The 17,022-nt window shown below is 41.6% G+C and overlaps 1 protein-coding gene across 2 annotated transcripts in view; it reads right to left on the bottom strand.

Moving 5' to 3' along the window:
- Positions 1 to 17,022, bottom strand: part of LOC102392665 (ATP-binding cassette sub-family C member 4) — a 428,577-nt gene that overhangs the window by 49,196 nt on the left and 362,359 nt on the right. The window contains exons 22-25 of one of the 2 annotated variants that reach the window (XM_045162434.1): positions 11,287 to 11,406; positions 10,121 to 10,231; positions 2,191 to 2,291; positions 1,188 to 1,379 (exon numbers count right to left, since the gene is read on the bottom strand). The exons of the other annotated variant lie outside the window; for it this stretch is intronic. Coding sequence (XP_045018369.1) covers positions 1,188 to 1,379; positions 2,191 to 2,291; positions 10,121 to 10,231; positions 11,287 to 11,406 — 524 coding nt within the window. The remainder of the gene's footprint in view (positions 1 to 1,187; positions 1,380 to 2,190; positions 2,292 to 10,120; positions 10,232 to 11,286; positions 11,407 to 17,022) is intronic. 2 annotated transcript variants of the gene reach the window in all.

Here is a 17,022-nt window from a genome sequence, read left to right as displayed (position 1 = left end):
TCCGTGATTTGGTGATGGACAGGGAGGCCTGCTGTGCTGCGATTCATGGGGTCGCAAAGAGTCAGACAAGACTGAGCGACTAAACTGAACTGAACTGAAGGAAGAACTGAGGGTCTCAGAGATTTATTAGAGTTGACTCAGAAAACAAGATTTTCACCATCCAGATGAGGGAGGGGAAGGGTTTCTGATGTAGTTGACCAGCGTGTGCACTGGGTACAGGGAGGACGTGGCTTTGAGAGAACCTACACACAATCCGAGTGCAGGGGGGCATGTGTGTAAGTCAGAAGACATACTGGTTGCAGAAGAAGATGGGGAAGAGCTTCTTACCACCTTGTCTGTTCTGGTTTACTCTCTTCTTCAAAACTCTTTCCTGGTCCCAGCTGAGGGCCTCAAGCTGAGTGTGGAAGGAACATCACCAGCAAACATGGATGCTGGCAGGCCCAGGTCACAAGCCTCTCTGCCATCTCCCACACAGATCTTCTCTGCTCCCTTCCATTTGCTTTTGACTTTGAGCCAGTCTCTAGACCTTGCCTCCATCTGAGGCCCTGGTTCCTCACTCATGACTGGTCATTATTCAGGCTTTTCTCTGCTGGACACAAGGTTGCCCCATGGCCCCTGTGGGAGTGGACTTGAGACTATGCTCTGGTTCCAGCAGCAGCTTACCTAGCCCAGTAAGGATCAAATCTGTTCTAAAGAAAAAATCAGTATGTGGGGGGAGGACAGGGGGATGGCAACTCAGTGTGGATGAGTGGAGGACAAGGCTATAGGAAGGGCTAAGGGACAGAGAAGGAGGCTGCAATCAGAGGGTACCATAGGAGGAGGAGGAGATTTCAGAAATACAAACAAGAAAAGATGGAAAGGAATGAGATATTGGAGAGTTAGGGCCAGGAAGATAACGCTGACATCCAAGACTGTGTATGAATAATCAGGTGTGATATATAGTGTCCTGGGTCAGGTTAAGATGGAGCCAGGGCCCATCAACTACCATGAGCGACTTCACAACACACAGAAAAAAATGCTGGTATCTCCATTTCATGGTCGGTTTCCAAGAAGATTCACCTACAATGTCACTGATCTAATCTGCATCCATTAGGAACAGAGTCCCCCTGACACAGACAAGGAAGCCAAGAGCAGATGTGGTGCTAAATCTTTAGCTGGATTTAAAGAGGCAAATGGCTTAAACTAACCTTTTGTCCTGAGAGAATGAGTGGTCCCAGGTTCCTCAATACCAGAGGCCCATATGAGCTGTATCTGAAGTTAATATAATGAAAGTTAATGTGTCCTCCATGAGGCCAGGATGGTGGTGGACGATACTCAAGTTCCAAGGGTGCTTCTTTCTCAAGGTCTGCATATTCAATCCCCCTTTCTACTGAAATCATCTGAAACGCATATGACATCACATGAATTAGTGTCAGAGGGTCTTGTTTATGGATGTTCACAGATTATAAATGAAATATTCTGCTTTTATATCTTCATATTTGCTTTTCTATGATTCAGAATATCTCAGGTCTTAGCATGTGCAATCAGACTCCTACTTCTGTCCTTTGTGGATGCTATATTAAATAAACCTCAAAACACTGGCTTCTTTTCTTTTACCAAAAATAAGGAATTACCCATTCAAAAAGAAATATAAACAAGCTGCTGAGAAATTAGCTTATATTGTCTTCAGAATTTCAGAACCTCCCTCCTACAGAAACATTTATTGTATTTGAAGACAGTTTGTGAGGAATGTAAAACCTTCTGACATGGCATACATATAACTGAGAAATATATATATATATATATATATATATATTATTATTATTATTTTACATTAACTTTAAGCAGATAGAAAGTGAGAGTCGCCCAGCCATGTTCAACTTTTTGTAACACCATGAACTGTAGCCTGCCAGGCTTCTCTGTCCATGGGGATTCTCCAGGCAAGAATACTAGAGTGGGTAGCCATTCCCTTCTCCAGCGGATCTTCCCAACTCAGCAATCGAACCTGAGTCTCCTGTGGCTCCTGCATTGCAGGCAGATTCTTTACTATTTGAGCCACCAGGGAAGCCCTTAAGCGGATGGAGGAGAATGTTAAAAACTTTGTAAAATGATGTAAAAGTAATGGTTTTATTATTTTACATAAGAATTGTTTTTATGCCACGTAACAGCAAGGAGACCTGAAAAGGCTAAGAACAGAAAGATAAACATCACCATGTTCTCCACTTCGGCACTTTGCCTGACGCACCACTGGAACAGCCCCGTGAGTGTGAGAGTGAGAGACAGGACCAGGCCAACCTCCCTGAGATCCAAAGCTAAATGAGGAAGAAGAGGAATAAAGTCAGTTACTTCTCGACTCCTCACACAGTTCCTTCTGTCACTGTACAAAGAGGACTCCTTTATTTTTATGATTTTTATTGGAGTATAGTTGATTTACAAAGTTGTGTTAGTTTCAGGTGTATAATAAAGTGAATTAGCCAGACATAAACATATAATCTGCTCTTTTAAAATTATTTTCCCATATATATCATTGCTGCTGCTGGTGCTAAGTCGCTTCAGTCCTGTCTGACTCTGTGTGACCCCATAGATGGCAGCCCACCAGGCTCCCCGATCCCTGGGATTCTCCAGGTGAGAACTGCCGGGAGCCGGCATATTGCATATTGAGTGCAGCACTTTCCACAGCATCATCTTTCAGGATCTGGAATAGCTCAACTAGAATTCTATCACTGCCAGGAGCCAGCGTGAGGCACTCCGCCCGTGGCAAAGGTCATGAGGAAGGAGGCTCGGCATACGCAAAGGCGGGATCGAGCCTCAGGAGTCCCCCTGGAAATTCTAGAGCATCTACCCCCAAAACCAGAGTCTGCCTACTTTCTGCTCTCACCTACACCTCTGACTTTACGGGGGGCTGTCCCCCACTACCTCTCTCTGAAAAAAAGAGTTAACTTACAGCTCCAGTTAATAAAGTTCCTGGGTGTGATAGTGTTTCAACCTACAAACTCGTTTGGAAGTCCTCTAGCTTGCCTGAATAGGTTTTTCCGGCCACATGTGATTGCTCAGAGCCTCCCAACTGTGAGAGGCGTGAGATGTTCTAAACTGTCTAAATACAGATTCCTTTGAGCAGTTAAAAGATTGATTAGAAATTGTATTGGTGAAGGGTTTTTCACTTGTTGGGCCAATGTTTGCTGCTAAGTCTCCATATCCCTTACCTGCTGTGTCCCTAGCAGTGTATTGATTAATATAATTGGTGTAAATAGTAGCTTTAATGTTTGTAACCTGGGACCCTTGAGTTAATTCTTTTTCTTGTTATAGCCCACCACACCTTTGCTCTGTAGGAATGCAACTGTATCTAATGCTTTTGGAGGGTGGCGCTTGGCTAATCACCTTTAGAGAAAAATAAGTTTTCTGAAGAAAGGGTCTTAAAATGTTAACAGGCCTCTGGGCCAGAAGATGATGTGAATCACCTAAACTTTTGCATATGATAAGTTTGCAGGAAGAAAGCCTGGCTTACTGCATGACTCTACCCCTTCCCCCATTATCCTCTATGCATAACTTAAGGTATAAAAACTACTTTGGAAAATAAAGTGCGGGCCTTGTTCACCGAAACTTGGTCTCCCCATGTCGTTCTTTCTCTCACCTTCTGACTGAATTATTCAGCCTCTTTTCTCCACTGAATTTCCTTACTGAGCTATCCTTATTTCAGCCTCTTTTCTCCACTGAATTTCCTCACTGAGCTATCCTTATTCTATTACTCTTTATATCCTTAATTAACATTTAATTAAGCAGTTGTTTCCTGATCCTAGCCAACGCCATCCCCGCTTTGAATTCCCTGGATCCACCGGGGCTGGACCCCGGCAGAGAACACTGGAGTGGGTTGCCATTTCCTTCTCCAATGCATGAAAGTGAAAAGTGAAAGTGAAGTCGCTCAGTCGTGTCCGACCCTTAGAGCCTACCAGGCTCCTCCATCTATGGGATTTTCCAGGCAATAGTACTGGAGTGGGTTGCCATTGCCTTCTCCTATATATGTCATTATAGGGTATTAAATAGAGTTCCCTGTACTATACAGTAGGTACTTTTTAGTTATCTATTTTATATATAGTAGTGAGAAGATTCCTTTACAGTATTTAAATCATTTGTATGTGATGATAGTCTTACTCATAATACTACTTCTGTTGTATGAGACAATAATACAGAAAAAAAATGAGGGACTTCCCTCGTGGTCCAATAGCTAAGACTCTGAGCTCCCAATGCAGGGGGCCCAGGTCCGATTCCTGGTCAGGGAACTAGACTCCACATGCCACAAATAAGAGTTCATATGCTGCAACTAAAGTCCTGCCTGCTACAACGAAGACTAAAACCCCCGAGTGCCCCAACTAAGACCCAGTACAGTCAAATAAACAAGTAAAATTTTAAAAATATTATGAATTCAGAAAGAACTAACAAAGTTGTTGGTGTTCAGTCACTAAGTCATGTCTTACTCTGAGACCCCATGGACTGCAGCATGCTAGGCTTCCCTGTCCTTCACCAACTCCTGGAGCTTGGTTAAATTTATGTCCATTGAGTTGGTGATGCTATCCAACCATCTCCTCCTCTGTTGCCCTCTTCTCCTCCTGCCTTCAATCTTCCCCACTATCAGGGTCTTTTCTAATGAGTCAGCTCTTCGCATCAGGTGGCCAAAGTACTGGAGCTTCACCTTCAGCATCAGTCCTACCAGTGAATGTTCAGGTTTAATTTCTGTTAGGATTGACTGGTTTGATCTTCTTACAATTCAAAGGACTTTCAAGAATCTTCCCCAACACCACAGCTTGAAAGCATCAATTCTTTAACCCTCAACCTTCTTAATGGCCCAACTCTTACATCCATTGACAAGTCTTATATGACTACTGGAAAAAACATAGCTTTCACTATTGAGACCTTTGTTGGCAAAGCGATGTCTCTACTTTTTAATATTTTGTCTAGATTTGCCATAGCTTTCCTTCCAAGAAGCAAATGTCATTTCATCCATGGGTGCAGTCACAGTTCTCAGTGATTTTTGGAACCCAAGAAAATAAAATCTGTCACTGCTTTCAGTTTTTCCCCATGTATTTGCCATGAAGTGATGGAACTGGATGCCATGATCTTAGTTTTTTGAATGCTGAGTTTTAAGCCAGCTTTTTCACTCTCCTCTTTCACTTTCATCAAGAGACATTTTAGTTCTTCACTTTCTGCCATTGGAGTGGTATTATCTGCATATCTGAGGTTACTGATATTTCTCCTGGCAATCTTGATTTCAGCTTGTGCTTCATCCAGCCTGGCATTTTGCATGATGTATTCTGCATATAAGTTAAATAAACATAGTGACAACATACAGCCCTGTTATATTCCTTTTCCAATTTTGAACCAGTCCATTGTTCCACATCCAGTTCTAACTGTTTCTTCTTGACCTGCATACAGGTTTCTCAGGAGACAGGTAAAGTGCACTGGTATTCTTATCTCTCTCAAAATCTTCCACAGTTTTTTGTGATCTACACAAAGCCTTTCACATAGTCAATGAAGCAGATGTTTTTCTGGAATTCTCTGGCTTTCTCTATGATCCAGTGAAGGCTGGCAATTTGATCTCTGGTTCCTCTGCTTTTTCTAAACCCAACTTGTACAGCTGGAAGTTCCCAGTCCATGTAACGCTGAAGTTTTGTTTGAAGGATTTTGAGTATAACTTTACTAGCAGGCAAAATGAGTGCAACTGTATGATAATTTGAACATTCCTTGGCATTGCCTTTCTTTGGGACTGGAATGAAAACTGATCTTTTCCAGTCCTGTGGCCACTGCTGAGTTTTCCAAATTTGCTGGCATATTGAGTGCAACACTTTCACAGCATCATCTTTTAGGATTTGAAATAGCTCAACTGGAATTCCATTACTTTCACTAGCTTTGTTCATAGTGATGCTTCCTAAGGCCCACTTGACTTCTCATTCCAGGATGTCTGGCTCTAGGTGAATGATTACACTATCATGGTTATCCAGGTCATTAAAATCTTTTTTGTACAGTTCTGTGTATTCTTGCCACCACTTCCTAATCCCTTCTGCTTCACTGAGGTCCTTACCATTTTTGTCCTTTATTATGTTAATCCCACCTGGATTGAGATACACTTGACTGTATATCTCAGTAATATAGGTGAGGATGTCATTATTCAGATTTTTATCCTTATGCTTCAATTATCATTATGTAATTTCACTTTCTACATCCAATGTAGTTGCAGTTGAAATCACAAAAACAAGGCAATGGGTTCTAAGAACCAGTGCTTTTAAATCTAAAATATTACTCTCATTTTTGCATTATTAAGGACTTGATTTAGGGTTATTGTTATGGAATAGTGAGGGATGGTGAATTCATGCCACACATTCCAAAAACTGCTTATCTGGGACCCACACAGCAGTGAGGATACTGCTTTGCTACAGAGAATCTTTCTCAGCCCAGTACACCTACAATCAAGAGACAAACATAGCCCTAAAGCTAAAATCTAAAACCTAAGTTGTACAAAAAGCTTAATAGTAAACTTGGTTTTCTCCATCCAACTACAGGACACTACCTGGAATGTTCAGAAGGTCATCTTGCTACAGTTATGTAGACCTCAACCCATTCAAAGAAAGATAAAATGATAAAAGATCTCAAGGAAAACTTACTGTAAACTAACAAACAAGCAAACTACTCAAAGCAATCTAGAGATTCAATGAAATCCCTATCAAATTACCAATGGCATTTTTCACAGAATTAGAAAAAGCTTACACTTTATATGGAAACACAAAATATCATGAATAGCCAATGTAATCTTGAGAAAAACAAAGAAGAAAAATGAAGCTAGGAGGAATCACACACCCTGTCTTCAGACCATGCTACAAAGCTACAGTAATTGAAACAGTATGCTACTGGCTCCAAAACCAGAAATACAGATCAATGGAACAGGACCAAAAGCCCAGAGATAAACCCACACACCTGTGTCACCTATGAGAAATGAAGCAAGGATATACAATGGATAAAAGACAGTCTCCTCAATAACTGGTGCTGGGAAAACGGGACAGCTATATGTGAAAGAATAAACTTAGAACACTCCCTAACACCATACACAAAAATAAACTCAAAATGGATTATAGCCATAAATGTAAGACCAGACACTAAAATCTCTTAGATTAAAACATAGGGAGAACTCTCTGACATAAGTTGCAGCAAGCTTTTTTTTTACCCACCTCATAGAGTAATGAAAATAAAATAAAACATAAACAAACAAGACCCAATTAAGCTTAAAAACATTTGCACAGCAAATAAATCCATAAAAAATACCAAAGACAACCTGCAGAATGGGGAAAATATTTGTAAATGAAGTAACTGACAGGGGATTACTCTCCAAAATATACAAACAGTTCATGCAGTTCAATATCAAAAATAAATAAATAAATGCAGAACAACAACAAGAAAAAATAACAAAACAGGCAGATTAAAATAGACATTCTCAAATGAAGACATACAGATGGCCAAAAAGCACAGAAAAAGATGGTCAACATCTTTAATTATTAGATAAATGCATATCAAAACTATAGTGGAAAAAAATGGAAAAAAAAAAAAAAAAAAAAGCAAAAAACTACAGTGAGGTTTCACCTCACACCAGTCAGAGTGACCATCATCAAAGTGTCTCAGTTGAGTTCAGTCACTCAGTTGTGTCCGACTCTTTGCAACCCCATAAACTGCAGCACACCAGGCTTCCTGTCCATCACCAACTCCTGAAGCTTACTTAAACTCATGTCCATTGAGTCAGTGATACCATCCAACCATCTAATCCTCTGTAGTCCCCTTCTCCTCCTGCCTTCAACCTTTCACAGCATCGGAGGCTTTTCCAATGAGTCAGTTCTTCACATCAAGTGTCAAGTACTGGAGCTTCAGCTTCAGCATCAGTCCTTCCAATGAATATTCAGAATTGATTTCCTTTAGGATGGACTGGTTGGATCGCCTTGCAGTCTAAGGGACTCTCAAGAGTCTTCTCCAACACCACAGTTCAAAAGCATCAATTCTTTGGCACTCAGCTTTCTTTATAGTCCAAATCTTACATTCATACATGACTACTGGAAAAATCATAGCTTTGACTAGATGGACGTTTGTTGGCAAAGTAATGTCTCTGCTTTTGAATATGCTATCTAGGTTGGTCATAATTTATCTTAGAAGGAGCAAGCATCTTTTAATTTCATGGCTGCAGTCACTATCTAGAGCCTCCAAAAAAAAATTATCTTACTGTTTCCATTGTTTCCCCATCCATTTGCCATGAAGTGATGGGGCTGGATGCCATGAGCTTTGTTTTCTGGATGTTGAGTTTTAAGCCAACTTCTTCACTCTCCTCTTTCACTTTCCTCAAGAGGCTCTTTAGTACTTCTTCACTTTCTGCCATAAGGGTGGTGTCATCTGAACATCTGAGGTCATTGATATTTGTCCCAGCAATCTTGATTCCAGCTTGTGCTTCCATCCAGCCTGGCATTTCTCATTATGTACTCTGTATGTACATTAAATAAGCAGGGTGACAATATACAGCCTTGACGTACTCCTTTCCTGATTTGGAACCAGTCTGTTGTTCCATGTCCAGTTCTAACTGTTGCTTCTTGACCTGCATACAGATTTCTCAGGAGGCAGGTCAGGTGGTCTGGTATTCCCATCTCTTTCAGAATTTTCCACAGTTTGTTGTGATCTACACAATCAAAGGCTTTGGCATTGTAAATAAGGCAGAAGTAGATGTTTTCCTGGAACTCTCTTGCTTTTTCAATGATTCAATGGATATTGGCAATTTGATCTCTGGTTCAAAAAGTCTACAAAAAATAAATACTGGAGAAGATGTGGAGAAAAGGGGACCCTCCTACACTGTTGGTGGGAATGTAAACTGGTACAGCCACTATAGAGAACAATATGGAGGTTCCTTTAAAAACTAAAAATAGAGCTACCATATGATCTAGCAATCCCACTCCTTAGTATATATCCAGAGAAACCCATAATTCCCGAAGATACATCCATGCTTACATTCACTGCAGCACCATTTACAACAGCCAGGACATGGAAGTGAGCTAAAAGCCTGTTAACAGAGCAGTGGACAAGGAAGATATGGTGCCATACATACAATGGAATATTAACAAGCCATAAAAATGGATAAAATAATGCCATTTGCAGCAACATGGCTGGACCTAGAGATTTGCATACTGAAAATTTCATACTGTCTGAAGTAAGTCAGACAGAGAAAAATAGAATATGATATTGCTTATATATGGAATCTAACAACAGGCTACAAATGAATTTATGTACAAAACAGAAGTAGAGTAACATATGTAGAAAATAAACTTATGGTTACCAGGGGATAACGGAGGGGAGGGATAAATTGGAAGACTAGGATTGACACACACATACTACTATATATAAAATATTAAAATAGATTACTAATAAGAAACTACTGCAAAGTACAGAGAATGCTGCAATGACCTACCTGGGAAAAGAATCTAAAAAAGAATGAATATATGTATAGCACATTGACTTTACTATACATCAGAAACTAAGACAACAGTGTAAATGAACTATACCCCAATAAAACTTAAAATAAAAATGAAAGAATGGCCTGAGCAAGCCAAAGCAGGGGCCCAAGGCACCACAGGTATGCTGGAGCAGGCACGTCATACCTGGTCTTTGCTCCTGAGGATTCTGAAAGCCAAAAACAGAAATTCTTTTCTAAAGGACAATTCATTTGAAGTATTACTTAAAATGCAAATTACTAAAAATATATACATGCACCCCAATGTTCATGGCATATGGAAAAAGAATCTTTAAATAAGTGGATATATGTATAACAGATTCACTTGGCTATATACCTGAAGATAACACATTGTATATCAACCATACGCAAATCAAATATTTTTTAAAAATAGTCTCAACAAGGACCTACTGTAAATAAATAAGTAAATGGAAAAAAAAATAAAAGTTCTCATCAAGATACAAATGACTTCACATGGACCACACTGTGGAGTCATATACTGTAGACACTTTAATACAGAACCAAAGAGTATATATTAGACAAGTTGACAAAAGTTTAATAACTACAAACAAAGCTATAAACTGCAAACATACCACAAATATTCACATGTGTACTTACATTCTACCAGAATCAGGGCCCCAAAGGCAACAACAGTGAAAAAGATGGCATAGATGACATCCAGATACACAGCAAGCCATTGGGACGTCGTCAAAAGCAGGAACCAAGCCTCTGGATTTGTGAATCATAATAGGCATAATACACAAACAGAAAAACCATGTTAGCTGCTTCTCATGAGAGAGAGTATTTTTTCAGTTGAGCTACAGAAGATTTTACACAAGTAGGACAGCAAAGATTTATAAGACACCCAAATCCTGAAGATTCCAGAAAACTAGTTTCTAACACAAGACAATGTATGGGACATTGATGCATTTCCTGCAGCTCTGGGCCTCAGCATAAAGATCATCCTCTCTCAGGGTCGACTGATCCCAGCTGTCTGACAGCAGAGAGCACAGCTCACACTCTGATTCCAGCACCTTCTGCCCTCACTACATGGCCCCACTTGTTTATTCTTATGGGCCAATGTCTACATAACCATCAGCTAACAGGATTTGTGTGTGACTTTCAAAATGCCATTTTATCTTCAAAATACAATAATTACTGGAAAGTTTGGCTTGGACTTTATAGACTTAGAGGAAATTCTGAATTTTCTACATAGGGAAAAATCTTCACTGATAAAAACACAACCAAGTGGGTGGAAAATCAGGAAATTATTTTCCTCAGTCACATCTGCCACCCTCTATGCTCTGAAAACAGTCAGCAAACCACAGCCTGGAGGGCAAGAACAGCCACCACCTGGTTCTATAAATAAAGTTCTATTGGAACACAGGTACAGCCATTCACTCATTTATTACCTTTGCCTATCTTTGTGCTACAACAGCAAAGGTGAGTAGTTGTGACAGACACAGTACAGCACCCAATATTTTCTATCTGGATCTTTACAAAAAAGAAAAGTTTGCTGATTCCTGCCCTAAAGAGAGAGAAGTTCACAGGGCACAGTGATGCAAAGGCAAAGCCAGCCAGCCAGGAGAGAAAAGCAGGGGATAACAGGGAAGAGGGGAGCACAGAGGGGATGCTGAGAGCAAGGGCTGGTGGAGGCAGGTGTGCAGAGGGGGAGGTGGGGTGGCACAGAGAGAGATATGGCAAGTCAGACCATGTGAGAGGGAGGTCAGCCTCAGAAGGCGGCGCATCCCATCCTTAGAAATCACCTCCAGAAACTTACAAACCTGAGTGCAAATCCTGATGTGAATCAAAAAGCTCCTGAAAACTGTATTCAGCTTTGTACGCCCGGATGGTCCAGAGTCCCTGGAGAGAAGATGCTAAGTGGGAAAACACCAGGCTCCGAGCTGGGGAAGCAGAGACAGACACACAAGAGAGAAAGTCAGGGAGGCTGGACGAGAGGAAACCACTGCCTCCTGGGCTCTGTGGTCACACGTCCTGCCAAAGGGAATCCTTCATGTGACCCTCAAACTCCTGTTCACACAAAGCTTCACTTTAATGACCTGGGAATGAAAGATTCTCTTTGAAACTATTTTTGATCAAATTCAAATCACAGATAGATTTAGATAAATAAATTCTTGTTCTTTCATCAAGATCCTCTCAAACATGCCTCCCTCCAAATTTTTTCTGGCATTTCACCAGATGGAAATTGTTCAAAATTTTTTTAAAATATATTCAAGTATAGTTGATTTACAATAATGTGTTAGTTTCAAGTATATAATATAGTCATTCGGTTATTTTTTAAATTATATTTCATTACAGTTCAGTTCATTCACTCAGTTGTGTTTGACTCTTTGCGACCCCATGAACCACAGCACTCCAGGCCTCCCTGTCAATCACCAACTCCAGAGTCCACCCAAACCCATGTCCATTGAGTCAGTGATGCCATCCAATCATCTCATCCTCTGTCGTCCCCTTCTCCTCCTGTCCTCAATCTTTCCCAGCATCAGGGTCTTTTCAAATGAGTCAGCTCTTCACATCAGGTGGCCAAAGTACTGGAGTTTCAGCTTCAACATCAGTCCTTCCAATGAACACCCAGGACTGATCTCCTTTAGGATGGACTGGTTGGCTCTCCTTGCAGTCCAAGGGACTCTCAAGAGTCTTATCCAACACCACAGTTCAAAAGCATCAATTCTTCGGTGCTCAGCTTTTTTATATTCCAACTCTCACATCTGTACATGACTACTGGAAAAACCATAGCCTTGACTAGATGGGCCTTTGTTGGCAAAGTAATGTCCACAGGTTATTACAAGATATTGAATAAAATTCCCAATGCTTTACAGTAATTCCTTGTTGTTATCTATTTGACACATTAATAGCAGTGTGTCTATTAATCCCATACTTCTAGTTTGTTCTTCCCTCCCTCTCAATCCCCTTTGGCAACCGTAACTTTGTTTTCTATATCTCTGAGTCTATTTCTATTTTGTGCACAGATTCATGTGTATTATTTTTAGGTTCCATGTATAAGTTATATCATATTTATCTTTCTCTTACTTACTTTACTAAGAATAATATTCTCTAAGTCCATAAATATTGCTTCAAGTGGCAATATTTCATTCTTTTTCATGGGTGAGTAATTGCTGTTCACTAATTTTTGAATCAGTAGCATTTTAAAATTTAATTCCTCATTAGAGTCCTCACCACACTGAGTTTTGTTGATCTACCTGTGGGCCGTCTCCTCCTTAGATGAGTAGCCTAAGGGCTGGGATAGAGTCAGTATATCCCCCACCCTGGACCAGACCCAGACACAGGACAGGGTGAGACGAGTAAGGGAGGGGACATTCTGCTGTCTCCCCCGTCCTGGGCCTCCCCCTGCACCTGTGCCAGGAGCCTCTGTGTGGGTCACGGAGCACCCAGCACTGTACCGCCTTTGAGTCCACAGGACCCGGCAGATGAGGAGCCTTTGAATGGTCTTGACTTCTGCTCCGGGAACCTGATGGGTGTTTTTATATCTGCCTGCTGGATACTTGTCCTAGTGTTTGGAGGTCACTGTGGCATGTGACACTCACATCAATCTTTTAGAACCTGACAGTGACCTTAGAATCTGACACTGACTATTGTCTTTTGAGTGACTTCATGTGGATTTGGGGTCTGGGGTCACATGACTGCCTGTTCATGTCCTGTCATCTTCTCTAAGAGCACACTGACCATGAGCTCCAGGGTCAGGCTCTTGCTCGCCAGGGAACAGGTGGGCTGCAGGATGCCAAGCAGGGAGGACCACTTATGATTTTCATTCCCCACCATGAACAAGGCTGTAACTTGCTGTTGTCAGAGTCATATACTGAGCCTGAGACCTCTGTCTTGGATGAGTGATAACTTGTGTTGTATCAGCAGGAAATACTGACAGCACCTTGTTACCTGTGCATGTCCTAGAGAAGACCTGTTTGTATAACTGGTTGTTTATGGGAAGTTAGTAACACACCTTTCAAGAGGCCACAGAGATTTTATAAAATGATGGGGAAAGAATCAAGGGGAAAAGTCCAAACTGTTTTCATGTCCTCACTCCTTAGTCCAGTATCTGAATGCCTGTCTGGTGACAGTTCAGTCAGTACTGACATGCACCTGTGCACTGCATGTGTGGAGGGGTTGAGGTATAAATAAGTAAAGACACAGAACCTTCTCTTGTGTTTAGTGTTCCCAGTTCTTTAAGGAAGAAGTAGGCTTCCTTTTGTGAGACACTGGGGCTCAAAGAGGATGGGAAGCCCTGGACTAGGGGAGGACAGCCTGGGCTGAGGGCCAGGTGACCATCCACTCAGCCCTGGGGCTCTTTCTGACTAGGACATCAGACCAGGAACCTTAACTGTTAGGGACCCTTAGCTATAAGATTGCTTTAAGGTAAACCCGTTATCTGAACTGTGACATGATCTAACATTTCCCCTTTGTACTTTGTTTAGGCAAAGAGCTGAAAGTGACTCCATGGTGCTTTTGATCATCCAGTTGTGTACCTGTGTTCACATTCCAGCATCCACACCACTCTTTCTCTTCACTCTATGAGTAACTTTTTAGAGCTTCCTATAACTTTGTGCTTGTAAGAGCAACATAAACTCAGATTGAGCTCAAGCTCCAAACAAGAAAGGCAGGGAGCTCTGTTTAGGTCTTTTCTACAGCCCTACTAGATGTCCCAACTCACCACCAGAGCTCATTAGTCTGGACACAGGGTGCTCACAGGGATGACACGGGTGAATTCCAGGGCCAATCACCCTGTCAGGAGGATGCCAAGAGTCCAGCTCCAGAGAGCACAGAAAATTCACTAGAACCAGGCTCTCATTTCCACTCCATAGAGAGTGACATCAACACTATTCATTACAGACAAGGCTTCTGAGGAGGAAGCAGGCATGGCTGTTCCCCGAGGGAGAGTTCTGGAATGAACTCTCCAGTGTGGTCTTCCTCACCTGCTTCCCTCACCAGGGGATCAAAGCTGCAGGTGATTCTCTCCAGCAGGGATGGAGGGTGGGGTTGACTTTAGAAATCAGGTGTCATCTCAGCCTTGAACACCAGGGAACCCCCATCACCTACCTCACCTCATGCCCAAGAGTTCCAGCGGGCCAGAGAGAATATGGACCCATAAAAATCTATCCTGTTTCTTTTAAACACCAATAGTGCTGAGCAGGATGCCAGGATGAGTGAACTGGAGGGTCTGCAAAGATTAACTAGTACAGGGGGAGGCGGGATGTCAAGGCTCAAGTGTCATGTTGCCCAAAGTAACATCTTCTTCCCACAAGCACTGAGTTTGCTGTCCTGAAGCAGAGCATGTATCAGCCATGGCATCAGTCCAGGGTCACAGACACATGTAACCCTACAGTTCACATGACTGACAGCTGTTTCCCACAACCCTGAGGACACTTGGGGACACACCCCACAAGTGTGGGGTGCAGATCTTCCATGGCTCAGGCTGACAGACCTGCTGCAGGCTATAATTCAGGCTATGTGAGACCTTCTAGTTGTGAATAAGTTCTTAATTGCCTCTTGCTCAAAGTTCTAGTGCCTTTGGTAGTGTCCAGCAAGCACTTTACAAGCTTCAACTCAAGAAATGCTCATAAGACCCGCATAGACTCTGTGATGAAGGGCACTGACTGCCCAGGATTAACTGTATTAATCCACCTAAGTGACACACCTGGGTGTAAGACCCAACACTGTCTTATTCCCAAGGTTGTGTTTTTAATCACATCCACAGTATCTCAGAAAAATCAGGGTTAAGGATGCCCATGTGTGATGATGTGATTTTTTCTCCAGACTTCGTTATTTATATTTAGAAAACTCCCAAATCTTACTCAGGTAACACTCAACAGCCTTAGCCGTTACTGCACATCTTATTAATCACCTTATGCTCAACCGCTTCAGTCATGTCTGACTCTTTGTGATCCCATGGACTGTAGCCCACCAGGCTCCTCTGTCCATGGAATTTTCCATGCAAGAATACTGGAGTGGGTTGCCATGTCCTCCTCCAGGGGATCTTCTCAACCCAGAGACTGAACCTGTGTATCCTTCATCTCCTGCATTGGCAAGTAAATACCTTACCACTGAGCCACCTGGGAAGCCCTAAGATATACTATCAGTTGCTATTTAGATGAAGCAGCAGTGTTATTATTTATGGCACAGACCCACCTCCCCAAGTCAGTAGGTGCCCAATATACTACTGGAGAAGAGCAGAGAAACAGCTACAGAAGGAATGAAGAGGCTGAGCCAAAGCGGAGACCCAGTTGTTGATGTGTCAGGTGGTGAAAATGAAGTCTGATGCTGGAAAGAACAATATTGCATAGGAACCTAGAATGTTAGGTCCATGAATCAAGGTCAAGTGGAATTGTCAAACAGGAGACAGCAAGAGTGAACATCGACATTTTAGGAATCAGTGAAGTAAAGCAGACAGGAATGGGCAAATTTAATTCAAATGACCATTATATCTCCTATTGTGGGCAAGAATCCCTTAGAAGAAATGGACTAGCCCTCACAGTCAACAAAGGAGTCTAAAATGCAATACTTGGATACAATCTCAAACACAACAGAATGATCTCCATTCATTTCCAAGGCAAACCATTCAGTATCACAGTAATCCAAGTCTATGACCCAACCACTAATGCAGAAAAAACTGAAGTTGAATGGTTCTATGAAGACATATGAGACCTTCCAAAACAAGCACCAAAAAAAAAAAAAAAAAAAATGTCATTTTCAACACAGAGGACTGGAATGCCAAAGTAAGAAGTCAAGAGATACCTGGAGTAACAGGCAAGTTTGGCCGTGTAGTACAAAATGAAGCAGGGAAAAGGCTAATAGAGTTTTGCCAGGAGAACACACTGGTCATAGCAAACACCCTCTTTCAACAACACACCAGATGACCCTACACATGGACATCACCAGATGGTCAATACCAAAATCAGATTTACTACATTCTTTTGAGCTGAAGATGGAGAAGCTCTACCCAGTTGGCAAAAACAAGACAGGGAGCTGTGGCTCAGATCATGAACTCCTTGTTGCAAAATTCAGATTTAAATTAAAGAAAGTAGGGAAAACAACTAGGGCATTCAAGTATGATGTAAATCAAATTCCTTATGATTATACAGTGTAAGTGATAAATAGATCCAAGGGATTAGATATGATAGAGTGCTTGAAGAACTATGAACTGAGGTTCAAGACATTATACAGGAGGCAGTGATCAAGACTATCCCCAAGAAAAAAGAAATGCAAACATGCAAAATGTTTGTCTGGGGAGGCCTTACAAATAGCTGAAGAAAGAAGAGAAGTAAAAGGCAAAGAAGAAAAGGAAAAATATACACATCTACAGAGTTCCAAAGAATAGCAAGGAGAGATAAGAAAGCCTTCCTCAGTGATCAGTGCAAAGAAACAGAGGAAAACAATAAAATGGGAAAGACTGGAGATCTCTTCAAGACAATTAGAGATACCAAGGGAACATTTCATGCAAAGATGGGCACAATAAAGGACAGAAATGGTATGGACCTAACAGAAGC

Source organism: Bubalus bubalis, chromosome 13 (genome assembly GCF_019923935.1).
Source record: "Bubalus bubalis isolate 160015118507 breed Murrah chromosome 13, NDDB_SH_1, whole genome shotgun sequence".
Lineage (NCBI taxonomy): Eukaryota > Metazoa > Chordata > Mammalia > Artiodactyla > Bovidae > Bubalus > Bubalus bubalis.
Note: the sequence above shows the minus strand (reverse complement) of the source record. Positions and strands in the feature narration are given on the sequence as shown.